This window comes from Hirundo rustica, chromosome 9, assembly GCF_015227805.2.
Source record: "Hirundo rustica isolate bHirRus1 chromosome 9, bHirRus1.pri.v3, whole genome shotgun sequence".
Lineage (NCBI taxonomy): Eukaryota > Metazoa > Chordata > Aves > Passeriformes > Hirundinidae > Hirundo > Hirundo rustica.
In genome coordinates, this window is record NC_053458.1 from 21048145 (window position 1) to 21066857 (window position 18713).

General features: G+C 42.1%; 1 protein-coding gene across 3 annotated transcripts in view; it reads right to left on the reverse strand.

Annotated features, from left to right (window-relative positions):
- VAV3 (vav guanine nucleotide exchange factor 3) overlaps positions 1-18713 on the reverse strand; it is a 166209-nt gene that overhangs the window by 132402 nt on the left and 15094 nt on the right. For 2 of the 3 annotated variants that reach the window (XM_040073086.2, XM_040073084.2), the window contains exon 1: positions 15782-16016. In XM_040073086.2, the coding sequence (XP_039929020.1) occupies positions 15782-15985 (204 nt within the window). In that variant the 5' untranslated portion in view covers positions 15986-16016. Of the gene's footprint in view, positions 1-15781; positions 16017-16159; positions 16430-18713 lie in introns of those variants that run through there. The other variant, XM_040073085.1, reaches the window with a different exon arrangement.

An 18713-nucleotide genomic window follows, 5' to 3' on the forward strand; every position in this document is an offset into this window, starting at 1 on the left:
TGATGCAGTACAATTGGGGTTTTAAATGGACTATGTGAGCACCAGTGAGAAGTTGGCATTACTGAACTATGTGCTGAGTCTTAAGATACTAATATCATATTTTTCTACAATCCAATTAAGAAAACTGTTCTTAAATAACAGATAGTTGTTTTGAACAGCTCATTATAATCAACATGAAGGCAGGTTCAGTAAAGAACCCAACATAATTGTGAAAAGATCTGTTGCAGTCTCCAGCAGGTAAAGTCCATGGCAAACCATAAAAGACAACACAGGACAGCTGCCTTTTCAACAAGAGAGCAGCATGAAGCCCAAGATGCAGAGCAAGTTTAGTGTCTCCACTGAGCCCCAAGCCTCGGATGCCACGATGACTAAACCCTTCAGCAGTGCAAAAGCCCCCAGCCATAGCAGCAGAAGCTTCACTGTCACTGTATCCTGCACTTCCTGCAATATAGACCGCAGAACTCTCGGGGTGCTGATGGAGCCCAGGAGCAGCAGCTCAGAGCACGAGGCAGAACGTGTCCCACGTGAAAGCCCCACTTCAATAAGCACCCGGGGCACTCTGCCACCAACACCTTGTCAAGCACAAGTATCTTGCCACCAGATGTTTCTACTCTTTTGGTACGCAATCGCCTTGGGAAGAGAACTACAGAATACTACACAAAAAATAATCCTTTTAATTATTAAAGTACAGCGTGCTTTGAGTTTTGGCATGTTATTCCCAGTGTCTGTAGATGAACTGTGTTAAGGATCTTTTTAAAGTGAAGAACTTCTCCCAGTCTTTATACTACTGACTCACAGCTGAATGACTTGAGAACACCCCAACACATATTGGTGACGTCATGAAAATCAAATACATCCCTGTCATCTCAAATGGAGTATCACCAACAACATTAGGTTTAAAAAGGCGTACCAAAATCACAGCAAGGTACTGGCTATTTACACAAATCTACATAAACATCAACAGTCACTCTGGTCATGGCTAAAAATTTCTGCATGATCAGTAACCCATAACTAGTTTTGGCACTAATATAAAGGCAAACATACAACCTAACACAGGGACAGTGAAAGCATCTGCCTGCAAGCTGTAGGCAAGTATTTTTTTTTAACCTACTATACAAAAGAACACATACAGAAGCAGTACAAGCATCTGCTGTAACATACTTCCAGGCCTCTGAACAAGCATCAGCTTACTAATTGCCTAACAGAACATCACTTCAACACAAATGGTTCCTTAGATGGTTTTTCTAAATAACATATTGAATGCAAACATTGGAGCTAAGCTGTAAAAATGTCTAGGAAACCTAAATTTTGTCTAGAAAACCTAGTTTTATGTCCGGTTTTGTTTAGTAGTGTGTTGTTCTACAGACTAATTAGCTAAATAACATGAAATCTAAATAAAACACAGTATGACCCTGGATTAGTGACTACCTTCTAAAAGGCTTAATAGCTTATTGAGACAAGATTAGAAATAACAACAAAATCAATATATATGCAATTTGTAACTGGGAATTTATAACAATGACAGCTCTTCCTCTGCCTCTCTGTGGAGATGGTTCTCAGCACCAGAGAAGCAACAACAGTGATTTTCACAAAAATGGACATGACAATAACTGCAAGGCTGATTCTTGCCTTTAAGTCAAAAAAGCAGAATAGCAGTAGGGAGTCCATGTAACAGAAGACAAACTTGTTTGATGTGTTGCAAGATGATAATTTAGTGCGAACAACTAGAAAAATTATTGAGCAACGGCCTTTTAACAGATCAGAATAAGTGAGGTGATGTGAAATAAGGACAGGAGAATAATTAGCTAAAACAATTAGAACAGACCACTGCAACAAATTTTCTGGCTATATATTTCAGGAAATATTTGTATTCAGATCCTGTTCACCTTTTTCAGAAACAAGCGTTTTTCAATTTGTGACAATAACATGCCACTTCTCAATATGTGTTCTTAAAAAAGCAGAAATCAGTATACAGTAAGTACTTGACCTAGTCAGTCTAATTATTTAATTCTCACCCTGCTCACTTATTTCTAAATGAAACCACCAGAGCAGCTATGTGGGTATTTTCTTTAGCAAGGACTGGAAAGTCACAAGTTTGTGACTCATTGTTCCACAGCTGAGAACAGCTGTGCCACACACAAGTGACCGGACTGATCCTCTGAACGTGACTCACAGCTCCACCAAAATCTGCCCAGAGCCGCTACCAGCACGAGGCCGCCACCCCATCAGGACACCAACACCTCCACAAGCTCTTGACAAACTCTCCCACGGCCTCTGTGCTCAAGTCTTCCCACCCGCTCCAAGAGTCTCCTCAGGGCAGAAAGGAGCCGTCCCTGGAGGAGACACAAGGTACCCACACATCTGCTAGAGCCCGTCAGGTGTGCACCCTGCCATCAGTAAACACAACCTGAGGTTCGTACAAGTCTGCTCCCTGTAATTCACAGGAAAAGTTACTCTTTATTGGTCTCCCTGCCATCCTTAAACCGGTTCAAATGACATTCCCCTTTCAATACCTTCCAGTATGCCTTGCCACTCAAGGGTATTTCTGATTTTTTTTTTTGACAGCTGCAGAGAACTAGCAAAAAGTAAATTGTCCCATTTCCTTATCTGTCAAAACGAGTCAAGTTACTGTCTGCTAAGTGTGGTAATTTCTTGTATGCAACACAGGACACTGAAGAACACACATAGGAAATCCAAGGACCTCCTAACACAACAATATAGAAATCACTTCATCAGTGACTACTGTTATGAAAACTTTCAAGTTTTTATTAAAAAAAAAATAAAAAAAATCACACCCATTTCAAAGCCAGTTGAAGGAGAGAAATTAAACACCACACAAATTATTTGCTCAACATGTGTCCTCCCAGTGAAACCTATAGCCACTCAAGATCCCTAGTTTATTTTCCACTTGGGACACTAATAATTAGTAAGAAAATACAAAGAAACAATAATGGTTGGAAAATAATTACTAAATTAGAGTAGGACAAATTTTAAAAGGAATTTCCCTAGTTGAAGTCATTCTCACAATCATATACGGTAAAGAAAGTTAAAGGAAGTATAAAAGAGCAGGCTAGACTTTACAATGAGAACTTTGACTGAGGAAAGCATGATAGAAAACTAAGCAAAAGCCACTTCCTCACAGCAGCATACTTCAGTTCTGAAAGGGTATCTGAGGCAAATTATTCACAAGTTATCAAAGTAAAAAATCACTGACCTGGATTAAGAGCCAATACTAAAGTACAAAAATCATTGACCTGGATTAAGTTCTCATCAGTATCTCATTGTGAAACAAATAGTTTAAAGCCGCTCTAGTACTTCAAATTATACAAAACCATAACATCAGCCAGCATAAAGGGATGAGTATGACAAAAATTACTCTTCAAATGTACATTCTCCATTAAAACGAGAAACTGCATGAAAAAAAATTTCATTTAGTTCCATGAGAACCTTTTAAAAAAATAACTCACAAATGGTAACACTGAACTGCTTCAGCCTCAAGCAGAGAAGCAGTGTGAACAAACCAAGACAAAAGGTGAACATTTACAGAAGAGTTACTGCCTTGACCTTCCCTGAGCTTTCATTGACAGCACATCCACTTCCATGGAATAACCAGCTGGGCATCACCCACTTCTCTGCCTGCAACCTCCTTGAATTATACCAGGCCTGTGAAGACTGTCCATCCACAGAGAGCAAACAAGCAAAACTGCAGACACCTGAAGAAACAAACGATTTGCTGTTCAGCTAAGCCCTCAAGGACATCATTGTGTAGCAGCTGGTATCTCACAATATAGATACTCAGTGTAGTGATTGTTTCACTTTGACTGTAAATAGTGAGTCTGGGAAGGAAAAATACAATTATCATGTCTATCAGCCTCTGCAGAGTGAGTGGAACTCACTGGAAAGATATAGAAACCACTAAGACTGATGTCCAGCACAAAGGAGATGCAGGATGAACATGCTGGCCAGCAGGACTGGCAATTTCTGCCTTGCAAGCAACCTTGAAAATCAATCTGAGAAGTGGTTAAAAATAATTACCACTCCCATCCCCACCTGCTGCCTCAGGACACAACCACAGAACAATATTGCTTCAGCACTGGCACGGCGGCACAAACCTCCAGAGGTTGGTGGCAAGGGCAGGAAACAAGCGCTGCTGCCTTGGAAAGGTTCAGTTGGATTCACCCTGCAGGCTGCCGCCACTAGCTTTCATCCACACCACTCCACCAGAGCCATCTGCCCAGTCACCTGGAGCAAAGCAGCAAAAATATTTTGGGGATACCCTTGTATAAGTTGCAAAGCTCTGACTGCAGCAGGGAAAAGCAGTTTAAAACAGCCCAACACGAGATTGCTGCTCAAGCACTGTCTGGTCCCTTGAATGCCATTTTCACTGGTCCTAAAAGCCTAACTTCCACCAGAGCCTTCATGCCCAACACGCTCATCCATGCAGCTTCCGGAGCAGATGCACTCTCATCCATGTAGGAAACACATTTCAGACAATCTGCAGAGGGATGAAGCCAACAGGAACAGTGAAGACAACAGGGCAGGGGAAACACTTAAATGGAAGAAAGAGCATCAGGAAAGAAGTGAAAGAGGAAACAGATGCACTGGCAGGAAAAGAAAATATAAGTGGGAGGGGAAGACAAATGTAGAAGGTGAAAGTAGTACAGACCAGTTTGAGAGGACAGAGCACAGGCACAAACAAGCTGCAGAACAGATGAGTCAAAGCAAATGAGAATTACAGATAAGAAGGAAAAGTGGGAAAAATAATAATAATTTTTAAAACTCCAGACCCATCACAGCAGTACTTCTTATTAATCACAGAGCAGTCTGGGTTTCTGACAGGTGAGATCAAGTCACCTGAGTCAAAGTAGAAAAATATGAGAAACAGGGAAGATTCGAAAAAGGTTGTCACTAGCAGATCTGTCAGGAAAATGAAATATTCTACTGAAAGCCTAACATTTCAAATTCTGCTGTTCTTTCAAATCAAGATGAAAGGCATTTTAAATTCATTAAACTTTAACATGACTTTATTGAAATGCTGGATTTTGAGGTCAAACTATTACTCTTCAGCACAAAACAGGAAAAGCTGAGTACTACCACATTTATCTTCCAAATAGTTTTAAGAACACCTCCCAAGAATGGCATTTTCAGGGCTAATTGTCCTGCAGAACTGCTTCACCACAAATTTTAGATTAGATACAACATTAGATAAAATCACTTGTTTCTCATTGGAATTAAAAGATACATCACTTAGGAGTTATTTCCAAACCTAAGCATTGAGCAAAATATATATTTGTAGTCCTGCATTTTGGGCCACAAATTTGGACAAACATTTTTTTAAAAAGCCATTCCATTGCATGGAAAGGAACACATGTTCTACACCAGAAAGAACACAATTAATGTAAGAACTACCTTTAGAAGACCTATACAGACAAACCCCACCAAGACAGCAATTTTGCACCAAAAAGACAACTGAGCCTTGTTTCCCTGCTCAGCAGAGGCCACATGCACTCACAATTGCTGCAATATTACTGATAGAAGGATCCACTCCTCAGGCCTATTTCTAGTGAGGTGTGCTAAAAGGCTGTTACATAATACAATCCCCCTCTTCTTTCAGGACTTTTTAAATTAGTTGCTGTTTTCCAATGTTTCTCCCAGGGGTCATGGCAAATTATTTATAATTTCTTTTTCAAAAATTACGGGTTTGTTTTGTTGGGTTTTTTGTTTTGTTTTTTTTTAACGTCATAGCAGGTGTTTTTAACACTAGAGAATAATTCACATCACATTAATATTGCTAGAGCTTGTGCTCTTGAAATAACATGATCCGCTACGGGGCTTCCAAGCTACAAAAACCTACATTCTCAGAAAAGAGAAAGCAGATAGTTTAAATTAAGCAGATTCCCCAGGGGTCTATGAATCTGAGCAATTATAGCTGGGAAGACACACAAATTTGAAATATGCTCCATGTGCTCCTCAGGAGCTTCTCATGAAGTGCAGCCCACCCTGTACCAGCACGGCTCAGCTATCCCTACATCCACACTCTCGCACCACCCTCTGCATTAACAGATACCTGTCCCAGACAGCAAAGCCTTTCATCTCAGCTAATCATTCTACCAGGGTCTTCAGCAGAAAGGGAGACTACAGGGCTATGACACAACTATAGAGGCATTCCAATAGGATTACAGGAGTCACTTCCATAGAGCTTCATAAAACCTGCACCAGCACAATACCAGTAGGTACCAGCACTTTCTGTGGCACAGTCCTTCTAACCAACAATAATGCCTGAAGGCATCACTGAGAACAATTGGGGAGTTAAACCTCAGCTTTACAAAGAGTGCCATCTGTTCAGCATACTTGCAGTGAAACCAGGGGCCTCAGCACAATCCACAGAGAAGATGCATCACCACATTCAGTGCTGCCAACCACAAATGCAAACTGAATGAACACAGACCCTGAATAACTTTCTCATGACTACTGGTAGTGATTAACACCAAGGCACGGTGGTGGGTAAATGTGCACTGCCCTTCTGTGCTGGAGGTAAAGAAGATTAGGACAGGCAGAGCTCAAAACAAAATAGCTCAAGTCCTACTTAGGACTCCCATAAAACCTCCGGACATTAGACAACTATTAAAGACTACTTAATATTTTAAGGTGTCCTGCACTTTTAAAAATGCTCTAAGAACGCAGTCAAACCAAACACAGCTAAGAGGACACACACATATCCCATACAAGCCCTCTTGGGTATGGCCCAAAAATTGTTACTTCGTATCAGGCATCCAAAAAGCTAAAAGAGATCCATGCACAAAAAAAAAAAAAAAAAAAAAAAAAAAAAAAAAAAAAAAAAAAAAAAAAAAAAAAAGTGGGAAATCAAAGCTCAGCAGGAATTTTCAACAATGTTTAAAAAGAAGAACTTCCCAATTAAGAAGAGAATGTGATCCGACCTGATGCCCTGCATCGCTTTGTGCGCATATGTGGAGGGTAAACCATTAAGACAAAGCGAAACCTAAACATTTCCGCACACAACTTCACACAATTTAGCAAAACTGGTACTACTGCGAAATGAAAAACTTGAGCCACAAAGTAGCACGAAGAGGTTTTCAAAATAGCTGCCTCGATATAAGTGAGGTTTTAAAAGCTTGGCAGAAATCCCTTTTCAACCAACCACACATCAACTGACCATAAGCCCAAAGGCAGCAGCCTGCAAGGGCACTTCAGGGAGTCTCACTCTTTCTATTTTGAGAGTGAAAGATGCTGCAGGCAATAGCAAAAGTTTGAACATTCTCTCTAGTGTTTCCTACAGTCTACTTTTTTCTCCAGGAAAAAGAAGTTCAAATCTTGATCTAAATCCTACAGAGATAAGTGAGATTAATGAGTCTTCACTTCAAGTTACAATTCACAAGGTAGCACTATGTCATCACCATACCACCATCAAGAGACACCTAAAATCTGAGGAGACATTAGTGCAGAGAAGCGTGGTCCTCCATCTGCCTTTAACCTTCTCTGTGCTGGGATCAGACATCCTTACTCACAGAACCTGAGCAATGCAGAGGGAAAAATACCATGGCCCTCATGGCCTTTTATCAGCTGATAAAAAGCATTACTGCTACATGATGATGGGAATTTGAAGTCAGTCACTGGAACACACAAGCACATTTTAAATCTTGGCTGCTAACAGGCAAGCAGAGCACGAGGAATTATACAAGCTATGATGATGCTGTAATTATTACAGCATCTAAGTTTTGAGTGTGTGCAAGCAAAATAACATGTTCATTTCTTAATGCATTACATTTCACTCATAACAGTGAAGTCAGACTGCTTTGACAATTAACATTTTTAAGGGCCATGTTTTAATCATTTATTTCAGTTGACTCTCAGCCTTCTTTCCATGTAGAAACAGGGTGAATGAAGGAACAAGCAATGGTACAAAATACCCTAAGTATAGATTATACAGGACATACCATTTTACAACTCAGAAACAAACAGGTTAATTTGATGGTACTAAGGATTAGAGGGTATATCTAAGGATTTTGGAAATACAAATCACCTTGTTCTGATAAGCTTTACCAGTTAAAAACATGCTTTTAAAATGCCTTGCTTTGTTGGGTGCTTTTTGTTTGGGTTGGTTGGAGGCTTTTTCAGAAAATATTTGATTATATCAATGTCTTTTGTTTGTTTTATTTGTTCCTGCAAGGTGATACTATAATCTCTATATGATTTAAAATAAGTTTCAGGGATAGCTTGAGGGGAAAAAAATCAGTACTGACAGATTAACTGAAAACCTATCAACCCATTAGAAAATAAAATTCTGAATGAAAGCAAAGCCCAAAACTATTTTGGATTGTAATATAGGACAGCCGAATCATATACCTGCAGGTATCAGGTCTGCACGAGCATTTTAAACAGTACACGGGTGGCTTTTATACTAATTGCTACAATACCTCTACAGTATGCAATTTGTGTCTAATGTTTCATGTTATGAATATACAAAGAAACAAATATCCTACTAATTGTCCTTCAGTGTTTCATGTTACCAAGACATTCACTACTGACATTTGGTGTAGGATGACAGAAATGGTTATTGACCCATATTCTCCCCAAAGATATATTCTCATTTGACAATGTGGTGAACTGAAGCCAATAGCATCCACTGAGCTTTGAGAGAATATTTTTCTCTTAAATATAAAAATTCAAAGCCTTACTATACAGATGTCAGTTCAGATTGCATTTTACACATCATAAGCCTTATCAAACAGCTGGTATTTCACAATGCCTCAAGTCTTCAACATGACTTGTCAAAGCAAAATGAGAGGAAAGAAAAGGTAGCTCCAGATGTTACCAAGTACACTGAAAAGTGCAGGGGGAGAAATCAATAGCCATTTGATAAACTGCACATCAATTCATACTTCTCTGTGAAACTGAATTTTTGAAATACTGAAATACCATGTAAGGTGGTACTAAACATTGCCATGAAGTATTACGGAGTGAGATGGAAGTACTGCAATGTTGTTTCACAGCAACCAAAAGGAGGAGAAGGAAAAAAAAAAAAAAAAAAAAAGGTTTTTGAGAGGGGATTTTCTCAGTTTGTTCTTTAAAGTACTAAAGGTACAATTTTAGTATTGGGGGAACAAGTTCAAAAACTGACACCTCTATATAAAGCAAAACTTAAAGAAGAAAAAGCTGTCAGTGATCTAATAAAGTAAGACATCTATTCCTCTGTACTCAGATACCTAAACAAGCTGGCATGAGGCAGGAGTTCCCTGCCTGCTCCAGGCAGTGACACGCTCAGCTCTGGACAGTTGCTGCCCTCTCCCCGGCATGTGGCAGCGCACAGAGGGGAGCACATCCCAGCAGCTTTCCTTGGCAGCCACGAGCACTTGTGCTGTTCCTCTCTGGGTCCGGTGCCAGTCAGGGAGCCAACACTACCTCAGCAGAAGGGTCTCCTCTATTTCACCAATACCAAACCGTGCTCTTGGAAGCCCCTTTTGTGCCCGTGCCTCTCGCCAGCCTGCCAGCCGCTGCTCCCCATTAACCCCGCTCCCCGACACCCGCAGCAGTGACAGCCAGGCTCAGCTCCGCCAGGTCCCTGCTGGCACGGCCACGATGGGTGCACACCACACTCCCTGCAGGGTCTGCCCCTCATCTCTGGCAGCTGCCTTGCCTCTCTCTTGGTCCTTTCTCTCCTTACCCTCTGTATTTCCTTCTTTACAACTATGACTTCATCAGCTCTTTTGACCTTCAAAGGCGAGCGGAAGGAGATGCATGTGAGAAACCCAAGACCCTCTGTCTCCCCAGCGCACGAACCATACTGCTGGTTTTTGCTAGCCCAGCCCGATGTGCAGTGCTGCAGCCTAGCAAATAACCTCCTGCACCTCACACACCTAAGGCGGCACATTACAACAGAGACTGGCACACCAGCAATGATACATTATCATTAAAGAATAACCCAGCATATCTAAGATTGATTTTCTGTACTTAACTTGCAATAAATATCAAAATTATGAAGTGTCTTGCTTGCTGATATCCTTTTCAAACCAGCTTCCTAACTTCTTAGGACCATTCTCTCTCGTTAATATTGTTTCCCTTGATTATACCCTCCTGCCTTTTATATACACATCTCTCTCTTTTGATTTGTTTCTTTTCATAAGCAGTCCCTCAACTTGCCACTATCACAGGTCTCTCACCTTTGGCAGACAAGGCTCAGAAAAAAACTGGGCTTTTCCCACATGACACAGCAACATGCCATACACAGACATTAATTTATATCATCCACTGCTGGCAGATGCTACAACCTCTATGAGAAACCAGCACAAATATTTTTTCTATTAATGCATTACATAGCTGCCAGCACACCAAAATTTTGTGCGGAAGGGGACATTTGAGACACCGCTTGGCAAGATGCATATGCTGCATTTAATAACTGTACAATAAACGTACCACATAAAATAAGCTTCACCATAGAGTGCAACTACAATTTTCCCTTCCCCTTGACAAAAAAGAATCAATGTGAATCAATTAAAATTGTTACATCAATTTTCAAGAGCTATTTTCTTCACCTTCTTAAGGCAGGAAGAATTACCTAGAAAAACCAGGTCACTACTTTTTCACCAGTCTTTTCTTAGAACAAAACAGAGGTCACATTAAGGTTTTGCTTTGAACAAATATCTGTTCAAAATATTTTATCAAGTCAAACACGTAAAAGATATGCATATGTACACATAACACTCACATGGATAAATACATCTTTTCTAGACAATATATCTTACAGCCAATATAGTTTTCATTTAAATGAATCATGGAAATAAAGTTAAATGTGGTGAAAATGTTAAGTGGATCAAAATATCAGCAAGTAAGCAAAGAGATTGAAAACATTTGAAAAGTAAAAAAAAATTAAAATAACTGAATTCTTTCAAATGTATGTGAATATACAGTAAGATTTGAAGACTTCAAGAATAAGGGGTAGTTAAATAAATACATCTCTTGTTTCTACACTGAAAAAAACTGAACTAATTTCTAAACTTATGTTCAAGCCCAAGAAGTTTTACAGTTTCAGAAAAACTGTATTAATCTAAATGCATCTTTGTGGTACTTCCTAGCACCCAACATAACAAGAAAACACACCACACTCGGGGCAGGAGATCAGGGTTGTCAGCTGGGGGAATGGGGAAGCCCCAAGCCAAAGGCAGGATCGGAGGAAGCAAGGAGGTTTGTCTCACTCAGCACACCCACATCCTGAGACTATCTGATACCCCTGGAACCAAGAAAAATAAACTCCTGCACAAAAGCTCTGTCACCACACCAAAATTTGACAGGGATGACAGAGATAACCAACTTCCTTTGGACAATATGGTCACACCAAAAAAAGTAACTCCTAAAATTAGACAGTATTTGAACTTCTAACACTAAGTGAAGGATATTTTGTTTATTTTTATTAGAATAATAGGAAATAGTTATTTTTAATATTTAATCTATGTCAACATCCCCTTTAGGTAAACTCCCATGCCAGTATTGCATTAAGTGCTGTTTTCCTGTTTAGCAATCTCTCACAAGTTAACTAAATGCCTTGCAAAAACCATTTCAAAACTAGCTTGCAAAGTATTAAAGATAAAAGATAAGCATTAAACAGATGACATCTTCTGCAAATCCATCATAATCCACTGGTTTGGGTTTTACATTTCTGGTGATAATTTACTTAAGGTCTTGTCTGATGATGATTAAACATTAGGATTAGTACTTTCTGTTATGGGTGGTTTCTATTTTTATTACTTTCACCAGCCAACATTAGCCAAGAGGCAGCATCTGAGGCAAGTGAACGACTACAGTGAACAGCTCTGAAGACAGAGATGCCAAGCTTCAGTGCTCCATCCTCTGTCTCATCGCCACCAGGGACTGATGCTCCATTTCAGGGGAGCCCGGCAACACACCAGTCACACCTCCCTTATTCATTTAGCACATTCCCTCTTCTAGCTCCATTCCAGCAGCTACAGTGTTTGTGTGCTTGGTGCCTGCAGTACACTTTCACAACACTAACTGAATCAGCAGGCTCCCCTACACTTAGAGGCCAAAAGGTATTACTTGATCCATCTCTTATATTTCCTTTTCTAATGGCACACACAGAGGTTGAAGTAACTCAAGTTGTTAGCTCACGGGAGTTCAAACAGCAAAGTGAGCCTTGACACAAGAGTTCTTAATAGAGCCAACATTTTCCTGTTCTGTTCAAAGTGAAAAAAAAACCCTGGACATGCATGTCCCTGAACCTGAATTTCCAACCTCATACAAAGCCCATGTGTAATTTTTCACAGGGGACCTCACACCAAGACACACCAGCTCCTCAGACAGGAGCCTGGCAGCACTGAGCTGGCAATTCAGAAGAGAAAGGCTCAATGCTGCTTAGCTTTTATATATGCAAGGTTTATACTTTTAACATCTGAGGCTCACTTTCTGCAAAGTGTAACTGACTGAATCAGCTTCTGTTCTTCAAAGGACAACTTCCACTAACCAAATATACATATTTTCATAAGCATACAGTAATGCAGATGAAAACAGCCAGAATTCAAAAGGTTCAAACCCCAATGTTTTACAGCCTAAAGCCACTGAGACATTTCTCTTGCACAGGCTTTATCTCCAAAAAGGTAAAGGGGCAGAATCCACACATCTCAAACACATAAAGAGCCCACCCAGAAGAAGAGCTGTGACACAAGGCGCATGGCTGGTGACGGGACAAAGGCATGTGGCTCCCCATGCTAGCCAGCCCATAAAACACACCCCCATGCCTTCTGGTCAAGCTTTGTGTTGCAATGCTGAGCATCAGTCTCAGTTGCTACTCCTGCCCCAGCAAAGCAACTGTGCTCCTGTTTGAATCAGGCTCCACCAAAAAGAGCATTTGGCACCGCAGCCTCAGGCACAATCCCTCTGTATTTTTGATGTGGCTTATAAAGGGTTACTGGGCAAAGCTGAGGAGCATCGCTGATGGGTGATCTGCCGCATTTATTCTGAAAAAATAAATACGTAACAAAATGAAGAAGAGTTGATACTTATGTCAGACCACTGACACCTACTCCCACGCCTGCCTGAGGCACCACCTCTCACCTTCCTGCTCTTTCTTTGGAGCTGCTGCATTTATAAGTAGCCTCCAAGACATGAACACTTGGTTCATAGAGAGAGGCCTGACAAACATCAACTACAGTAAGAGACAAGGCCAAAAATCAGTCTGCCCTCAATGAGGCCCGTTCATGAAACCTTCATTCACCCTTCTCAGGCTCTGTATTGACTAAAAACTGTGCAGCAAGAGTCCCCTGGCACATTCTAAGACTTAGTGGAAGAAAACAACATCAGATCAGAGAGTACAGGAGCTGCAGCTCAGTTCTAGAAGATGAGGGATAAGGACCATATGAAGTTCATATGGTCTCACTCAGCCAGAAGAACTCAGCCAGAACTCAGCCAGAAGAGGCACAGTAGCAGTTTCAGACAGACTCTACAGTCAGTGGCCAAGACAATTTCCATCCTAATGCCAACCCTGCTCTACCTCCAGTGCCTATAACTCAATACATATGAAAAGGTGATCTAGCTAATGCTCCTACAAGACCCCAAGATCCTATGATACAGCAAATTCATGATGCAAATGTACTATGATGCAGTATTACTTTACTGACAAGTACTATTCGGAAAAAACTCACAGTTTAGGGCACAACTCCAAGCAGTTCTCACCAACTTGAATAATCTTCAAGCCATTGAGACTTCTCCAGAAGTTACTACTACAAGCTCTTTACAGTCCCAGCCCAGACTGGCAGAATTTCAACAATTTTTGAAATTTACACTTGAGTGATCATTTCCAGCAGAAAGGGTGTCTGCTTTTCAAAAACACCACAGAACCTCACTAAGATCACCAAATCTTGAACTCACAGAACACAAAGGTAACATTCTCAGTAAATTTAACGCTATGTAGAGTTATCCGTTATAGATTTTGATCCACCAACAGTTCCCTTTGTTTAAAGTGTAAAATCAGTGTAGGGCAGAGAAATGCAACACTGGAGAGAGCAGTCTGCACACTGTGGAGCACAGGTACCTCAGGCATACAGCACACAAAGGAGACAACTGTTGTAAATAATCGAAGATCTACAATTATAATCTATAGTTCAAACATACTTAGAGAAATAAATATTAATCTTGATTCCCAAAACTGCTCTAACAAAGAAGACAACAGAGCATTTTGGTAACTTAGATTTAGTAGACAGAAGGAAAACACCATGATTATAATTCACTGAAAATAAAATTAAGTAATGATGGTCCAGATAATCAACATTAATCTAGAAGTCAAGTTCATGCAATGAGTTAGCCATCTCAAAAATACTGTGACATATCACGAGGGCACATTTCTAGTTCATTTTAAAAAAAAAGCCCAAATATAAACCAAGGCTCTGGTTTAGCAAGTGCTGAAATTCACAACCTGAAATGGTACAAAGAAAAAACTGAACTGGATTTCTACCACTCAGAGAAGCCCATCCTTCGTGCTCCATCACTCAGATGAAGTATTGCCCTGCATCATTCAAGCAGGCACTTCAGCTCTCAAGTACACAGAGATAGCCATTGTACCATTCACATCTAGTGAAAGAGTCTCAGAGCTTTGACTCTGACTAGCTGAACTATGTTTTTCCTTTTTGCACTCTGAACTTCTAGAAAACGCCACCTTGGTAGTAAGACATAGCTGCTAAAATAAACAATTAGCAAGATATGAAATAACTGTGTTTGTAAGCAAGCATCGACAGAGACATGGACAAAGCAGTATAATTCACTCTACTGCTTTTTGTCAGCATCCTAAACGTGATTGGCAGCTTGTATTACTACAAATCAAAAACCGTAATGCTGAAATGTTACAGTGTATCTGCTTCTCAATGTTTTAAAACACATGACAGGCTTAGAAGATAGTTCCCTTCCAAACATTTGCTTGGCTGCCACCATCTCTACCGAGGCACAGGTGTGCACAAAGCAGCGACAGGAAGTCAAATATATATAGTCTTTCTTGAATTATTAATGTTATCTTATCTCGATATCTGAAACCAACTTTATGAGTCACAGTAATAAAATATCAGTCCAAAATAAAAACTGTATTCAAAACAGGGCTGAATTAGGAATTACACTTGGGCATTAAATAATGATCCCAAATATCAACTTAAAAAGCCAAAAATAAAAGGGCCTAAATTAAAAAGTAATAATAATAATAAATTACTACACAGGCAACCAGCCATCAAGATCCCGATTTCTCATTACTAATCAGTCTTCTCCATTCAAAACTCCGTAAGTCACAAAAAGCAGGGACGAGCAGCTGACTGGCGCTACCGGGGCTTCCTCACCCGGCGCTTCCCACATCCCCTGCCCTGCCTTCGCCGGGCTCAGCTCCCCGGCCACGCCGCCCCGGCTCCCCAGGCTACGGCCAGAAAAACTAGAGGTCGTTCTATCTGTAACGCGCTCACATTAAACAGTAACGCGCGCAGATGTTAAATTGCTGAACCTGGGACTACCGCGGGAACTTCCCCTTCGCACGGCCGCCCCGTGACGGCCCGGGGACTCCCGCCCGAGCCGCCTCCCGCTGCGGGCGGAGAGCCCCCGCCGAGGTTTCGGGAGCCGCGGGCGCAGGGAAGGTGCCCGGCCCGGCCCGCCTCACGGCCAGCGCGCCGCGGAGGCTCCGGGCTGCACACGGACGGCTCGGGGCGCATCCCGCGGGTCCCGCTCCGCGCCGCCAGGCAAAGCGCGCGGCAACCGCGGACGGGGGCCGGGGGAGCGGCCTCACCTGGGACATCTGAGGGCGCAGGTTGATCTCCTTGAGGTTGATGGAGTGGCTGCGGAGGTTGTTGAGCAGCTGGCAGAGCAGGACGCCGTCGCGCAGCGTCTGCGCCAGGTCGAAGACCTGGGCCGTGTCCCAGGTCACCCGGTGGTTGGGCGGCAGCACCTTGCAGCTGATCAGCCACTGCCCGCACTGCTTCCAGGGCTCCATCCCCGCCACCGCGCCGCGATGCTGCGGCCGTAGCGGCGGCCCCCGCTGCTGCGCCCTCCCGCCGCCGCCGCCGCTACCGCCGCCGGCCCCGTCCCGCCCCGCGTCCGCGCCCGCCCCGGGAGGCGGCTCCGGCGGCTCCCGCGCCCCGCCCCGCCCCGCGCAGCGCGCCCGCACCTGCCCGCCGGCGGCTGCAGGGGAGCGCGGCGATGGCAGCCGCCCCCAGCCCGCGCCGGGCACCTCCTGAGGCCGGGCCGGGACGGCGCTCGTCTCGTCCGCCCGACGATGATGGCGTGAACGCGGCACCTGCGACACGCAAGGCGCAGCTGTGACGGGCAGGTGTAGATAGCGCAATGGCATGTTCTCGCATTGTCGGTCCTTTGTCCTTTCGCTGAGCAAACGGCGGAGCGCTCAGATGGGCTTCAAGCAGAATACTCTCAGCGACTCCTAGAAACGATAGTGAACGCATGATGGCATGGCATTGTTTTCCCATCTGTTCTCCCCTAAAGTACTTTGCGACTACTTCAATTTTATTTGCACTTCAAATAATGTTTAAAAATGTGTCACAACTTCCAACAAGCAGTCAGACAACTTAAAAATTTTGAAAATACAAGTGATTTTAAGTTACCAAGTGTGACAAACTCCAAAACCAGACAACACAAACACCAGAGTTCATAATATCCTCTAAAACTCAAAAGCTATTATTTCTTTTTTTATTTTTGAAGCAGTGCTGGAAACTTAACTTGTAAAAAAAAAAAATCACTTAAAAGCATACAAAAACTTTTTTTCCCTCTATTAAAACATAAAAACATGGTGGGGTGTTTTTTTGTTTGTTTTTGTTTTGTTTGTAAATAGAGAACCCTTTAAAAGTACTATTAACATTTATGTGAGGGGAAAAAAAAAAAAAAAGACAAGACACAGTCCAGGATGAGAAAGCCTTCCAAGAGCAAAACACTGACGTGGCTATTCAAGATAGTCCACAACTGTTGCTGGTTTCCACACCTCCTCTGTTAAAACCCTGACACTTATTGCTATCTGAGCTCAGAATAATCCCACAAATCCTTTTAATAATTTCTGAAAGAATTAATGCAGACTTTATGGGAATTCATTTCAGAAATTGTGGCCAAGCAAGTAATTTGCATGTTTCAGTAAGGTCAATATGCTAATTCTTTTTTTTTCCCCCCTTTCTTTAAATAGGCAGTATGTCTGCCATCCCAGGCATTTTCCTGAGCAGCTACTGGCTGCAGAACCTGCCACAAGACAGATCCCAGTTTTGCATTGCATGCACCCAAAAAGACAAAGAATCATGGCCCAAAATGTAGGATCCAGCTCCATATTCTGTAACACCTGTGCCACTGCTCAGCAGGCGATGGGATGAGACAGGTCACAAGGTGTGATTTGTTACCTCGTTAGAAGGCACAAGTGCTGCTCAAGGTCATCTGGGAAGGGCACTGGATTCACCCAAAGGTGCACAAAGTTGCAAACACCTGGTTTAGTTTTCAGCCCCCCAGCGTTATCTGGGCTGGCAAACCAAAGAGGCTCCCGTGTTTGACCAGCGCAGGAGGAGCTCACAAAGCCTCCCTGAAGTGTCAAAGGCATTTTAACGGAATGCAAACTCCAGTTAGCAGCAAGCAGTTTCGTATTAGTCAAAAGGACTGGTGACAGTGCAACTGAGCTTTAAATCTTTTAAATAACCTTACATGGGAGAGTGTGACATTAGGCTGAGTTGCCTCAGTAGTGCCTCCCTTCCCAGCAGGTCCCTCCTGCTCCGTGGCCACCTGGGCGATCACAGCCATGCGGCTCCTATTTCCCAGGAAATGTGACTTTGCTGTTTAACAGCCTCAGCCCAAACTCTGGATCACCAGTAACAGGTACCTCTGCCTCCTCAGACCAACGTTTGATTGTTTTATGCCTGAGCAGCTGGAGGAGAGAGCAGATTGCAACACAAACGTGCTATCAGAGTATCAGACTGCTTGCAACCAGGGAGAATTAGACTTTCAAGTCCTAACTTAAATCAAAAGGGACTGAAACTAACAGCTTGTACTGTGATCATTTGCATATCATCATCCATCAAAATGAACATGACGCAGTTTCCTCAAGACTAAAATAAACACTTTCTCTCAGAAATATATTTTTATCTGTGACATGTATGAACTGATAAGTGAGTAAGGATTCGGTTGTGCCCACAAGCTATCCACTCTCGGGCTAACAACAAGCATAACACTGAAGCAAATCCAGAAAGCAGAAAAGCAAAATAGATAAAAGGAACAGGAAACATCTTCACTACATTATCCACATCCCCGCTTTAGCTGCCTCCAGCCAGGATTGGCGGTACAGCACCCTGAAAGCAACATAAACATCTGGGATGCCTTTGCAGAAATACAGAAAAACAAGTGCTGTTCTGATTCATAAACAGCAAGAGAAACACTTCAGGCTGGTTGCTCAAATCAATCTAATCTTTTATACATAGTTATTAGGAGCAATCCAACACTCCTTAATCCAAAATTTACATACATGCAATACACATGCTTTAAAGGTGATGGTTGAAGTTCTAAATATGTGAAAAACATACACAGCAGTTTTAAGTTGTTTTTAAGTCATAGAATGTTATAGTACAATATTAGAACCAAATTTCATTGCTAACACATTGGTTTCTCTACTGTATCTCATGTAATTGACTGAGCAACATTCTTCCAAATGGAGAAGAATCCACACAACCATAGGAATTTCA